The 13909-nt window shown below is 38.6% G+C and overlaps 1 protein-coding gene across 4 annotated transcripts in view; it reads left to right on the top strand.

The window, feature by feature from the left end:
* The window catches only part of SWAP70 (switching B cell complex subunit SWAP70), a 67887-nt gene that overhangs the window by 15158 nt on the left and 38820 nt on the right, over nucleotides 1-13909 (top strand). For all 4 annotated transcript variants that reach the window (XM_082683102.1, XM_082683101.1, XM_082683104.1 and 1 more), the window contains one exon: nucleotides 9175-9315. In XM_082683102.1, the coding sequence (XP_082539228.1) occupies nucleotides 9283-9315 (33 nt within the window). In that variant the 5' untranslated portion in view covers nucleotides 9175-9282. The remainder of the gene's footprint in view (nucleotides 1-9174; nucleotides 9316-13909) is intronic.

Here is a 13909-nt window from a genome sequence, read left to right on the forward strand (position 1 = left end):
GGAAAAACAGGAAAAAGTCTCAGGAAAGAGCACTTTGTTGGGGAGTCAGAACTGTCTTTGCTCTGATACTTGTGTAGCCATGGGAAGTCACTTCTTGCTGGGCTTCAGCTTCCTCATTTGTAAAATGTAGAGTATCTGATGAGGTCTTTGAGGGTTAGCCTTCTAATTTAACTATGTTAGCTTGATGTGTTTACCACAGTCATATCCTGTTGAGTGTTTGCTCTGCAGCAGCTCTTTGTTGGAGTCTCAGAAGGGAGAATGGAACCTGCTGCTGAGGATGGGGAGCCCCTGTTTCGCCAGCATTACATTCTCTGGTTAGCCATAAGTTGATAGAGCAGTTCATTCAGTGGAGAGAGGAGTTGGCCTTGGGGGGTGCTGAATTAGATTTAGCAATAGGACAATCTTTAAGTTAAGGAGGTACAAGAAGAGTAGAGTCCATGATTTGTTGTGAAAGGAATGATAGTACCAAAGTTAGCATCAGGGTGGGAAGCCTGTTTTTTGGGGAAAAAGGTGATGAATTCTTTGGGTTTTTTTGGATGTGAGGTAAATTTAGTGTAGAAATCTCTAGATGTAGGGATGTAAATCAGAGGGAAAGACCAAAAGGAGATGTGAGTTATTAAAATAGAGGTAACTTAACATTGTCAGAATAAAAGCACTTTTGAAGAAGGGAATAGGGAGAAAGAACTCAGGGTTGAAAATTGAGCTTTGGTAGAGGGTGCCTTTATGGGTTCACCTCCCTCACCCCTCATTTTCCTAAGGAGAAGAACCAACATAAGTCTAAGAGGATGGGGGTGATCCAGATTGCCAAGTGCTAGCAACTTGGGAGAATGACTTGTTCAGAAGGTGTCTGTCCTACGATAAGTTCTCCAGGAAGCAGATGGTGAGACAGAGTTGGGATTGCAAAAGGGCTACTGAGAAGAAGCACCTATGGGGGGAAAAAAGAGAGAAAGAGGAAGCAGAATTGGGAAAAGGAGGTTATCTAATTGTGATACGGACCTGACAAAACTAGGAGCAAATGATATCACCATCTTGCTCGGTCATTGGCTGAGGAGCCTAAACGTGTCTGCCACAGAATCCTTTTGAAAAAGCAATTTCATGAGATTGATAAGGATGGGAGCCATATTATGGGGGCCATAAGGAGACAGTGATCAGAAGAGGGGACAAACCTCAGATTTGTGACGTTTATCATCACTTTGGGTGTATACTGTGTCTTCAGATTTTCTTTTGGAGTAGAGTGTACTAAATTGAACGACCTAATTTTTCTCTCTTCTGTTACAGTGTTCTCTCTCACAGTTGTTTAATTCTTACTGAGTCCCTTCCTCAAAAATCTCAACTTGAAAAAAAAAAAAATCTCAGCTTGAATTTTGAGGAAATGGATTGCTTTACTAGACTGCAGGTCAAATGAATTACGCCTGCTAGTTCTGGTGGCATGAATAACTAATGGGGGCATTGGTTTTTACTCTAAAAATGATCTGAATTAGAGATTCCAATTAAACAAAAATGCTCTCCAGTAGAATATAGTGGTAGTACAATAAAGTAAATTCAAAGACCTAGATCTAGATAAAAATGATGGAGAAGCAAACTAAATTAAAGAGAGAGAGAGAGAGAGACATAAGAAAATTCCTTAAATAGGGCTCATTTAGCACACATTTGTTGAACATCAGGTACTTTATTAGGCTTTGGTATTGTACAGTTGGATAAAATATAGGTCTTCCCTTTACAGAACTTACAGAGTATGGGAGAGATAGATACACTTATTGGAGTTAAATATTTTTATACATGATTTATCTTAAAACATTTGCTTATGCTGTAATCCAGCAGGAGGGAGACTGGAATCTAAGGAAGTTGTCCCAGATTGGGAGACTTTGTTGCCCATTATGTGGCTTCTTTAAGAGGCATGGCAAAGCCTAGTTCTTTGTGATGACTGAACTGAGTTAGTTTCATCAATTCTATATTCCTAGAGTGATCTCTTCATATTTTTGTAATTTTTTGTAATTGTATTGGTATTCCCTGGAACCTCCAGACATACTTAATTTTTAAGTTTTCCATAAATATAAGAACTTCACTTTTTCTGATTATAAAGATAATATGTAGAATATTCAAACAATGCGTTGAAGTATAAAGGCAAAGTTAAAAGTACCCAAAATTCCACCACCAAGGGCAGATGCAGTTAACTTTTCAGTGAATATCTTTCTAACATCTTTTCTGTTTCTTCCACCGCTTTTTCCTCCTTCTCCTTACTCTTTATGCATATACACATGCATGCACACAGTTGCATATACACAAACATACTCATCCTTTTATATAAATGGGACTGTATTTCATATACTTTTTAAACCCATTTTCTTTTTATTCTTTTTTTTTTTAAGGTTTCTTTTGTTTACTTGACAGAGAGAGACAGCGAGAGCAGGAACACAGGCAGGGAGAGTGGGGGAAGAGAGAAGCAGGCTTCCCGCCCAGTAGGGAGCCCGATGTGGGGCTTGATCATAGGACCCTGGGATCATGACCTGAGCCGAAGGTAGACGCTTAACAGACGGAGCCACCTAGACACCTCTGTAACCTATTTTCTTAAAGAGGTGTTAGGGTTATCTTTGCATATCACTCCTCATAGATACAGACAGCATTCTTAATAATGGCTATAAACTATTTCACTGTGTTGATGCACCATGTTTTATTTAACCACTTTACTATTCTTAGATATTTGAGGTGTTTAGATGCTTTCAACCAGTAAACTTGTTTGGTGGGATTTGTATTGTTGGTACAGAGAGGTAGGAAGAAATGCTAGAAAGCTAACAAGGGCCTGATTTGTCGAGTGGACTTAAATATACGGATGAGATACTTATTTAGTTTTTTACTTCTGTAGACTTTTTTTGAATTTTAGATGAGGGAATAATGTGGTATAAGCAGCACTTAAAGATTAACTTAGTCAGGGGCGCCTGGGTGGCTCAGTCCTTTAAACATCTGCCTTTGGCTTACGTCATAATACCAGAATCCTGGGATGGAGTCTGCTTTGGGCTCCCTGCTCAGCGGGGAGTCTCCTTCTCCCTCTGCCTCTGCTGCTCCCCGATTGTGCTCTCTAGCGCGTGCTCTCTCTCTGTCAAATAAATAAATAAAATCTTCAAAAAAAAAAAAAAGATTTATTTGGTAAAAGTGTCTAGTATTGCATTTAGGGCTGAATCAACATTGAGTTGGAGATTTCTGAGGTTGAATACAGTAAAGATAATTTAAGAGAAAGCAAGCAAGATTGAAACAGTGACAAGCAGGATGAAAGGATATTGTCAGGAAAGGGAAAATGACTCTATGTGGTAAGGGGCAGGACTTCTATTAAGACAATGCTCTTAAGGCAGGGCATAATACTGGTAGGAAATTGGTCATTCTGCTTCATTGTTAGGAAGAGTTTTCTGGTAATTTGCCATTAGCTTGAAATTTTATAAATCAGACAGGAATTTTCATGTTTTTTTTTCCTAAAGATTGCTTATTATGAACTATAATTCTATAATTGTGTTGGTTCAGATAAGCTTATTGGAATAGAGATCCCCACCCTCCTTTTCTTCAGTGTTGAAGTTTGCCCATTACGCACATCCTGTAAAGGGAAACTGTGTGACTTGTGGGGGGGCACATTTCAGAGAACCTTTATAATCTCTACATCTTTGGGAGGGAGGAGGGTAAAGATTATGCACTCATGTGTGTTAAAACACTGCTTAGTCGTTCGTCATCCTTGGTTTTGTTTTCATGATAGTTGGAGTAAAGTGCTTAAAAAGGGTAAATGGCAAACCACTGAATAGGAACAGACCAACGAACAGGGCTCATGCAGCTAATTAGTCATCTCTCTTCAGCAAAGGCCCTGCAGAGGCAATAGTAGATATGAAAGGACTGGAGAGATGGGTTGTTGGCATGGATATGGATCTTTTATTATAGTAACAATAGTTTATTCTTCAAATCAAGGGAATGAGAGCAAAGTTGCTTAGCAATCATGTGGGCGCTAGAAGAATGGCCTTTGGAAGCAGGCATTTGAAGTGGGATCAATTCAACTTTTTTGAGAAACTTGCAAACAGTCTGATTAGAGTGATTCATGGGCAGTCCTCATGCAAATCGAGAACTTGCAGCCCTCTTGTCCTGATTGCTTTTGTCCTGATCTATTTTCCAGCCTCCTCATCTGGAGAGGCTAGCACTTCTTGGAACTGGTTCCCCCAAAGATGGCTGCTAGGAGAGGGGCTTCCTGAGAGAGAATGGTTCCAGAGTTCTAGGCATGTGTAGTTCTTTGCCACTGGATTTAACTTGGCTCCACAAAATAGTGCCAGACATCTTATTGGGTCCTGGAGAACTGACTAGGTAGGGCTAGGCGAGTACCAGTCCATCAGTGCACCTTATCTACAACATGCATACGTGGCCACAGGGTATTGGGCTCTCTGTTCTTCCAGAAACAGAGGGCAAGTGGCAAATGTGGAAGGGGCATCAGAACAGGAGGCTTGGGTTCTGGCCCAGTTTCACTACACATAAAATTCTGTGATTTGGGGATATCTCCAAACCTCTGACTCAGACTCTTCATCTGTAAAATAGCAATAATACCTACCTTTCCCCGGGGTGAGACTAAAACCACCAATGGACGATGCCAGTCTACTCTAAAAAGCATAAAGTACTATACAAGCGTATGGAGTGTTTACTTCTTACTAATAGTTTGTATTCTGGCCTTTAAGATTTTGATTACTTTAGGGGCGCCTGGGTGGCTCAGTGGCTTAAGCCTCTGCCTTCAGCTCAGGTCATGATCTCAGGGTTCTGGGATCGAGTCCCACATCGGGCTCTCTGCTCGGCAGGGAGCCTGCTTCCTCCTCTCTCTCTCTCTGCCTGCCTCTCTACCTATTTGTGATCTCTGTCTGTCAAATAAATAAAATTTTAAAAATCTTATTAAAAAAAAAAGATTTTGATTACTTTATACATTTTTTTATTAAAAACCTTGAGATACCATTCAGGGTTTTAAAAAAAATTGCTGATAATTAAAAAAAAAAAAAAAGATTTCATTATTTATTTATTTGAGAAAGAAAGAACACAAGAACAGGAGGAGAAGGAGAAGCAGACTCCTCACTGAGCAGGGACCCCAATGTGGGACTCTACCTTAGGACCCTGGGATCATAACCTGAGCTGAAGGCAGATGCTTAACTGACTGAGCCACCCAGGCATGCCACCCCCCACCTTTTTAAAAGATTTTATTTATTTATCCTGAAAAAAATTTTTGAAAAGTTTTAAAGATAGCACACTTTTTTTTTCTGTTTTAGTAACAAAACCTTTTCAGTTATCTATTATTCAGTTTGTTATTTTGTTTGATGAAGACTTCCCTATTCTAGGCCATATTAACAATGAAAAAAGCCAGTTAATAATCAAATTATAGTGCTTTTGCTGAATTCATAAAGCAAGTTTGGGTTGACAGTTAAGGATTGGTCTTTAAAAAATTTTTTTTTTAGAAGCAGGTTTAACACCTTATTCTGCAGTGAGTGTGCTCAGTATGAGCAAATAGGTAGCAAAACATTAAACCATTATAAAATGGTAAGTGGCAAACCACTGAGCAGGAACAGACTGCATGAGCAGGGCTAGCGCTCACATCTTCTCTAGGGTCATTGTTACTATTAAGTGTTGTCTCCCTCAGTTTGTTTAACTAAATAAAATAAAGAAAGGCAGTTAAGAAAATTCTAGAGAAGTCTAGAGTTCAAATCTAAATCTTCTTTGGTGGGATCACTGAATTGAACTAAGCACCTACACATACAAAGAGCATTGTTTACTTTAGAGACCTAAAACTATGATGTCCTTTATTACTAGAGAGTGTTGGACCAGGGATTAAAAAACCTGAATTCTAGTCTCTGTTCTGCTAAGTAACCTTAGTTCAAAACAAAACAAGAGAAATTTTATGTCTTTAAGCCAGTACTTATCAACTATAGGATGAGGAGGATGACAATATGGCACGTAAAGCTCCTGCCAGGACTTTAGTTGGAAGATCTATAAAACCTGAAGGCAGAGAGAGAGGGGTGTGGGAGAGATTGGTGTATCCTTTTTGTACCTTTGGGAGTTTGCATTGATCAACTACTTTTCTCATGTTACTCCCCTATCTAAAAGCCTTCTAATTGCCCTTTTCTGTCCAAAAAGCTCTCCATATTTTAAGGCCTAGATTACATATCACTTCCTCTGTGAAATCACTTTAACACACATTGTTTTTCTTTTCTGAACTCATTGATTGTCCTTACATCACACTCATCTGTTAATCATGGTAATTGCTGTGGAAAATGCCTTCCTTTTATATCTATCTCTAAAGAGTGGATTAATGTGAAAGAAAAAATATAGACTTCGAAGTTAAATAGATCTGGCTGTATGATCTTATGTCAGCCACTTTCTAAAAATTCATGTTTAATTTTTTTTAATAGAACATTTTTGATTAGATAAAATTTTTTTCAAGCTTAAGAAAAAGAGGAGGTGCAGTGAAAAGTCTTCCTTCCTCAGGTCTACCACCAAGCTAGTCTTTCCCCGACTGTTACTAGTTTTTTATATATTCTGCTAGAGTTTTTAATTTTTTAAAGAAATAGAACCTTTATTTATCTATTTTTAAGATTTATTTATTTGTCAGAGAGAGAGCCCAAGCAGGGGGAGCAGCAGACAGAGGGAGAGGCAGGCTCCCTGCTGAGCAAGGAGCCTGATGTGGCTCTCTGGCATGGGATTCCAGAGCCTTGGGATCATGACCTGAGCTGAAGGCAGACACTCAACCTACTGAGCCACTGAGGTGCCACTCTGCTAGAGTTTCTTATTTTTTCTTTCTTTTTCTTTTACATAAAAGATGGCACACTAAACATAATCTTAAGCATATTACTTTTTTCACTTATCTTAGAGATCTTTTCATATCACTAGATAGTGAGCTTCCTTATTGTTCTTAATGTTTTATGAATGCATCATAATTTAACCAGTGGTTGGGAATTTTTACTCGAAGTCCCAAATGATTTCGGATTTGAATGACCTTTGAGCCTTTTCTGAGAAAATCACTCCTTATTTCTCTAAACTCCTATTTCTATGGTGCTTTACAGGTTTTAAGCGCTTTATGTACTTGAAGTTGATCCTCACAAAACCTCTTTGGAAGTAGGTAATTTACTCTGTAAGTTTTACTAGGTAAATAGAGAAAGGAAATATCTATTTAGGTTTCTGCTGACTGCGGTACAAGATTCTTCAGCAAAAGCTCTACCGTGCTCTTTTCATGTGCTCTACTATTGGCAAATAGAGATTTTGCTTGAGAAACACAGCCTGCTTTGTAGGGGCTGATAAAAGTCTTCATTACTTCATTTATAACCATTTGTGAATTTACTTCCTTTCCTTTACTTACTTCCTTAAAACCAGTAGAGCATGTTGAAAAGGATCTCCAGATAAAGGAAGCTTTGAGAAACAAAACAAATATAGAGAGAAGATATGCAAATATTCTTTTTATAGGTTACTTTTTTTAATCTTAAAAAATCCTAACTGAAACATGTGTATGCAGAAAAAAGTGACTTGCTTAATGGCATTAAGATGAATGTGGTTCTTCAAGTGATTAAATGTGTAGGGCTGAGAAAAGTAGGTAGTATTTTAACCTGGAATTTAACATTTGGTAAGATTCTCTGTTAAAGTACAGCCAGAGCTCTATAATTGACCTGTACAGAATGCACAAATGAAAACGGGAGGGATTTAAGTTTTACTGTAAAACTTTCATTTAATGCAAAATGAGGTTAGTACTCAGAGAGCCCAAACTGCTACTTGAACTGCCTGAGTATTAATTATGAGCTCAGGTTATGCCAAAACCAGTAACGCTTTGTATATGGAATGCAAATTTTCTACAAAAGACTTTCAACCATTTTGGTGACTTCTGAGATATTTTTTCAATAAATTTTCTCCTATTTCTTCTAAACCAGGCCCTTGGTTTCTTTTTTCTTTTTCTTTTTTTTTTTTTTTTTTTTTAAATTTATTTATTTGACAGACAGAGATCACAAGTAGGCAGAGAGGCAGGCAGAGAGAGAGGAGGAAGCAGGCTCTCCGCTGAGTAGAGAACCCTATGTGGGGCTCGATCCCAGGACCCTGGGATCATGACCTGAGCCGAAGGCAGAGGCTTTAACCCACTGAGCCACCCAGGCGCCCCATCTTTTTTCTTTTTATATTTATTTTTTTTAATACTCATGCTGAAAACAGTCTAGTATCCTAGGATTTTAGAGATATTTGGACACTTAGCAATTGCTAAATAATGTTTGGTACCTTTGTATATTAACTTGGCCCTTTGTGTTGTAACAAGTGAGAGAACACTGGAGCCCAGAAAGGTATGATTGGCCCTGGTCAGTCACTTTGTCCAGAACCCTTGGCTGCAGCTGCCCGGTTCCACGTTCTTTCTCAGACAGCTCTCACTGACACTGCTCTACCTGGGGAATTTAATTTTGAAAACATTGTTTTGGCCCTTCCCAGCTCTTTTTTTCTTTCTTTCTTCTTCTTCTTTTTTTTTTTTTTTTTTTTTTTTTAAGATTTTATTTATTTATTTGGCAGACAGAGATCACAAGTAGGCAGAGAGGCAGGCAGAGAGAGGAGGAAGCAGGCTTCCTGCCAAGCAGAGAGCCCGATGCGGAGCTCGATCCCAGGACTCTGGGATCATGACTTGAGCCGAGGCAGAGGCTTTAACCCACTGAGCCACCCAGGCGCCCCCCCTTTTTTCTTTCTAATGTGGGCCAAGTAATAAAAAACTCTAAGGAATATTATAGTCACGGATATGTAAACATATTTCTTTTTAGTAGAGTTGACACACAGTGTCTAGAAGTTTCAAGTGTACAGCGTCATGATTCACCTTCTCTATACTTGATGCTGTGCCCACCACAAGCGTAGCTCCATCTGTCACCGCCCAGCACTGTCACAGTCTTATTGACTGCATTCCCGTTGCTGTTCCCTTTATTCCTGTGTAGAGTCACAGATCTGGCGTGGAGCCGGCTCATTATAGGCACGTAAAAGAGACTTTTTGAAGTGAGCCAGAACTGGGGAGGAGCAGGCAGGCGAGCAGTACTCACCCAGCATTTGTTAGCTCATTTCTCCATCTTTTTTTCCTAGGGCAGGGAGCAGCCAGTAGTGTTCAGACAGTGAAGCTGCCATGTGTTGGTTTGTGGATGCCTTTAAATGACTTTCTTTCCCCCTTAGGTCCTTTCCCATAACCTGTGCACGGTGCTGAAGGTTCCACATGACCCTGTTGCCCTTGAAGAGCACTTCCGGGATGATGATGAGGGGCCTGTTTCCAATCAGGGCTACATGCCATATTTAAACAAGTTCATTCTGGAAAAGGTATGCTTCTGATGTCTTCTTGCTTTCAGAGTGGTTTGGTTTGCACATTTCAAGTGGGCCCCAGAGCCTCTTGCTGGTGAGTTCGTTCAGTAAGGAGTTTAGGTGTGATGCATCAGGAGGATAAGTCAGTCAGAAACGAAAGAAAGAATGGGAGACTGACATTTCCTATTTCTTCCTCTTCACTGTCTTCTTAAAGTTGGTTTGGTATTTTGCAGCTTGGCTCATTTTTTGAAATTAAGAACTGTACTTTGTATTAGTCTGTAATGTCTCCTTAGAGTGCTTCCCTCCCCCCCTCCTTTTAAAATTCTGGTTCCACATGTACTGGCAATGATTGTTAAAGCATGGGTGTGTTAGGGTAAAACATGAATACCAAAGGTGATATTAATTATCTTTACTAAATAGCTATTGTACAGCAAAGTTTTCATCATAGACTTTTCAGGGTATTGCTCAGATGCTCCCTCTGGGGTATATAATGAATAAAGATGCTGCAAAAACCTGTTTTGTGTTTGGAAGCCAAATATAACCTATTGGCATTGCTGCCATGTTCAATTTCTCTTCTGGTTTGGATAATTAAAAATTGACAGAAGAAGGTGTTGAATTTAATGTACTTCTATTTCTATTTAGAAGAAAATAAACTGATGGCACTTTCAAATAATTAAAAAAAATCGGTGATTAAAAATTACGAAAGGTTTCGTATGCTTATTAAATAGGCAGTTAATACAAAAATATATGAAATAAAAAGTGAATGTCTCTTTACTCTTTCTAGTCTCACTCTCCATGAGTAACCACCCTTAACAGTTTGGTGAATATCTTTGCCAGTCTTTTTAAATATATGCATGTAAATATCCCTGTACATAATACATAGTGTTCATTTCCATAGGGCTTGGATCATGCTATACATAAACTTCTTCAAATTGTTTTTTTTTTAAATTTTTAATTTTTTATAAACATATATTTTTATCCCCAGGGGTACAGGTCTGTGAATCGCCAGGTTTACACACTTCACAGCACTCACCAAAGCACATACCCTCCCCAATGTCCATAATCCTACACCCCTTCTCCCAACCCCCCTCCCTCCAAATTGTTTTTTTTTAACTGAATGATATATTAGTGTCATTTTTCCATATTGTCTAACTTTGTTTAGGTATGAAATTAATTATATATTCACATGAATGGCTGGGAAATTCCTGCTTTGGCTATTTATAACACCAAGCATGAAATTTTTGGATATATCTTAAAAAGGCCTTTCAAAAAGTGACAGTGATAATACTTTTAAATTAAAAAGAAAATACATTTAGGGACACCTGGCTGGCTAAGTCAGAGGAGCATGTGACTCTTGATCTTGAGGTTGTGAGTATGAGCCCACATTGGGTGTAGAGAGGACTTAAATAAATAAACTTAAAAAAAATTTAAAAACTATATTTTCCCATCACCTAAATACCACAACTATTTATGTATTTTTTCCTATGGTTTCTTTGGATTTTTTTATTGCTGTATTTGTATACATTTTTAATATTCAATATCTTTTTATAATAGTAAAGTACAGTAATTAAAATTTATGAGAATAAGTTAAGTTAGTAGTTTGGAAAAGGTCAAGATGTTGGTCAAGGTTCTTTTAAAAAGTCTCATGTTTTAGTGTGCCTGGGTGGCTCAGACGGTTGAGCATCTGCCATCAGCGCAGATCATGATCCCCGGGTCCTGGGATTGAGCCCTGTGTTCGGCTGCCTGCTGAGCAGGGAGCCTGCTTCTCCCTCTCTCTCTGCCTGCCACTCCCCTGCTTGTGCTCTCTCTCTTTGTCAAATAAATAAATAAAATTTTAAAATATAAAAAATCAGATTTTTCAGAAATTTTATTGCAAAGGTTGTCAAGATTACAATGTTTTCATTTATGTAGGATTCTTTGTACCTGTGTCTATTATTCCGTATCAGCCTCACAATACAATTTTCTTTCTTCTTTTTTTGTTTTTTAAGATTTTATTTATTTATTTGACACAGAGAGAGAGAGAGAGGCAGAGAGGCAGGCAGAGAGAGAGAGGGGAAAACAGGCTCCCCGTTGAGCAGAGAGCCCAATATGGGGCTCGATCCCAGGACCCTGAGATCATGACCTGAGCAGAAAGCAGAGGCTTAAGCCACTGAGCCACGCAGGCACCCCACAATACAATTTTCTGCTCTTTATTTGTGTTTGTTTTATGTGTATATGTGCTTATATGTGTTTTAAGTATTCCTTGTAGAGATGATAACATTGCTTTGATCATGCCTAATTATTAGGAAAATAAGAGAAATCTACCATAATGAAATACAAGATTTAATAAGGCTCACAGAAGCCACAAATTATGTGATTCCACTTATATGAAATGCCTAAAATAGGCAAACAAATAGAGATAAAAAGTAGATTAGTGGTTGACAGAGGTTGAGGGGAGGTTGGAATGGTGAGTAACTACCAATGGGCTTGGGATTTCTTTTTGGAATGATGAAAATGTTCTAGAATTAGATAGTGATGGTAGTTGCAAAACTTTGTGAATATATTAAAATCTATTGAATTGTACACTTTAAAATGCAAGTTTTATGGTATGTGAATTATGTTTCAAAAAAAAATTGTCTAGGGTCGCCTGGGTGGCTCAGTCAGTTAAGTGCCTGCCTCTGGCTCCAGTCATGATCCAGGAGTCCTGGGAATGAGCCCTGCAGGAAGCTCCCTGGTCTGTGGGAAGTCTGCCTCTCCCTCTTCCTCTGCTCTACCCCCTGCCTGTGAACTTTCTCTCTCTCCCCCTTTCTCTGAAATAAATAAATAAATAAATATTTAGAAATGTTTTATTTTTATTTTATTTTATTTTATTTTATTTTTTTAAAGATTTTATTAATTTATTTGACAGAGAGAAAGATCACAAGTAGGCGGAGAGTCAGGCAGAGAGAGAGGAGGAAGCAGGCTCCCGCTGAGCAAAGAGCCCGATGCGGGGCTCGATCCCAGGACACAGAGATCATGACCTGAACCGAAGGCAGCGGCTTAATCCACTGAGCCACCCAGGCGCCCCTAGAAATGTTTTAAATCAGATTATATGGAAACTGATTTGTGAGGTCTCAAAATTTCATATGATGCTGTACTATTTTCTGGAGCTTTTCCTGGGTGCTGTTCTGTTCATTGATGAGGTAGTTCATTTGTGCTCTGTAGTTGTATTATAAGTAAATATGTCTTAAATTCCACAAATATTTGATGCCCTGCTGTATGAGTGTGTTTAATCTTAAAAATTAAAGATAGTCAGTGGCACCTGGGTGGCTCTGTTGGTTAAGCATCCCGACTCTAGATTTTGGCTTAGGTTGTGATCTCAGGGTTCTGAGATTGAGCTTTCCCTTGGGGTCTGCACTGGGTGTGGAGCCTGCTTAAGATTCTCTTTCTCCGGGGTGCCTGGGTGGCTCAGTGGGTTAAGCCTCTGCCTTCGGCTCAGGTTGTGATCTCAGGGTCCTGGGATCAAGCCCCACATCGGGCTCTCTGCTCAGCAGGGAGCCTGCTTCCCCCTCTCTCTCTGCCTGCCTCTCTGCCTACTTCTGATCTCTGTCTGTCAAATAAATAAATAAAATCTTAAAAAAAAAAAAAAAAAGAAAGATTCTCTTTCTCCCTCTCCTTCTGCTCTCTACCCTCCCCCCAAATTAAAAAACAATCAGCAGAATTGTGTCTGTTATTAAAATGTAGAATGTACTGGGAAGTATTCAGAAATCTGAAAATTGCCTTTTCAGTGCTAGAATTTGTGTAGGGTGGGCCAGTGGATAGAGAAACATGGTTTCATGTCTCAAAGTGCTGTACCCTAATACTGCATTTTGTTCTTGTTGGTGTAACTTTCATTAAATACCTTGAATTTTAAGCTTTAAAATGTTTTTTCCTTTAGTATTTAGGTGTTTTAAAGTTTTGTAATGGGGGGAGCAAATATAGCAGTATTTAAAAAGTTCAAAATTAGCTACTACGTTTGGAGAAAAACTTACTCAAAATGAATGAGGATATGATGAAACAGTAAGTTCTTGTTTATTATTGCTTAGCCACCTGGAGTGGAATTTTGCCAGTCCTTCAATCCAAATAAAGCAGCCAAGGTTTCCATGGTGTGGGTTTAAATTGAAAAAGATTAGTGCCTTGTTTTGAAACTTGGTTGAAAAAGTGCCAATAGTGACTGGAGAACGTTAACATAAAGTTTAGAGATTCTAATTGGTTATGCAAAAGAAATAGAAAATAATGATTAAATTTGCAAGATGTGATAACATATCTGTGTGTGTCATACATATACATATACATAAACATACACACACACACACACACACACACACATCACACACTATCTCATTCGATCCTCATGTTAATCCTGTAATGCATAACTGGAATTACTCCCATTTAACCTAGGAGGAAGCTGAGCATAAGGTTGCCTAACTAATAAGGGTTAGAGAGATTTTAAACCTAAGCCATTTAATTTCTAGATCAGTGTTCTTTTAACTGTACTGTTGAGGGATTAATTACTTCCTTTAAGAATTATTGTTTTTCCAATTATGGGGGTATATAGGGGAAGGGGGAGAGGCTTAAAAGCTATTCTGACAAATCTCAAACTCTGTCAGCCTCT

This window comes from Mustela nivalis (genome assembly GCF_964662115.1).
Source record: "Mustela nivalis genome assembly, chromosome: 9".
Taxonomy (NCBI): Eukaryota; Metazoa; Chordata; class Mammalia; order Carnivora; family Mustelidae; genus Mustela; species Mustela nivalis.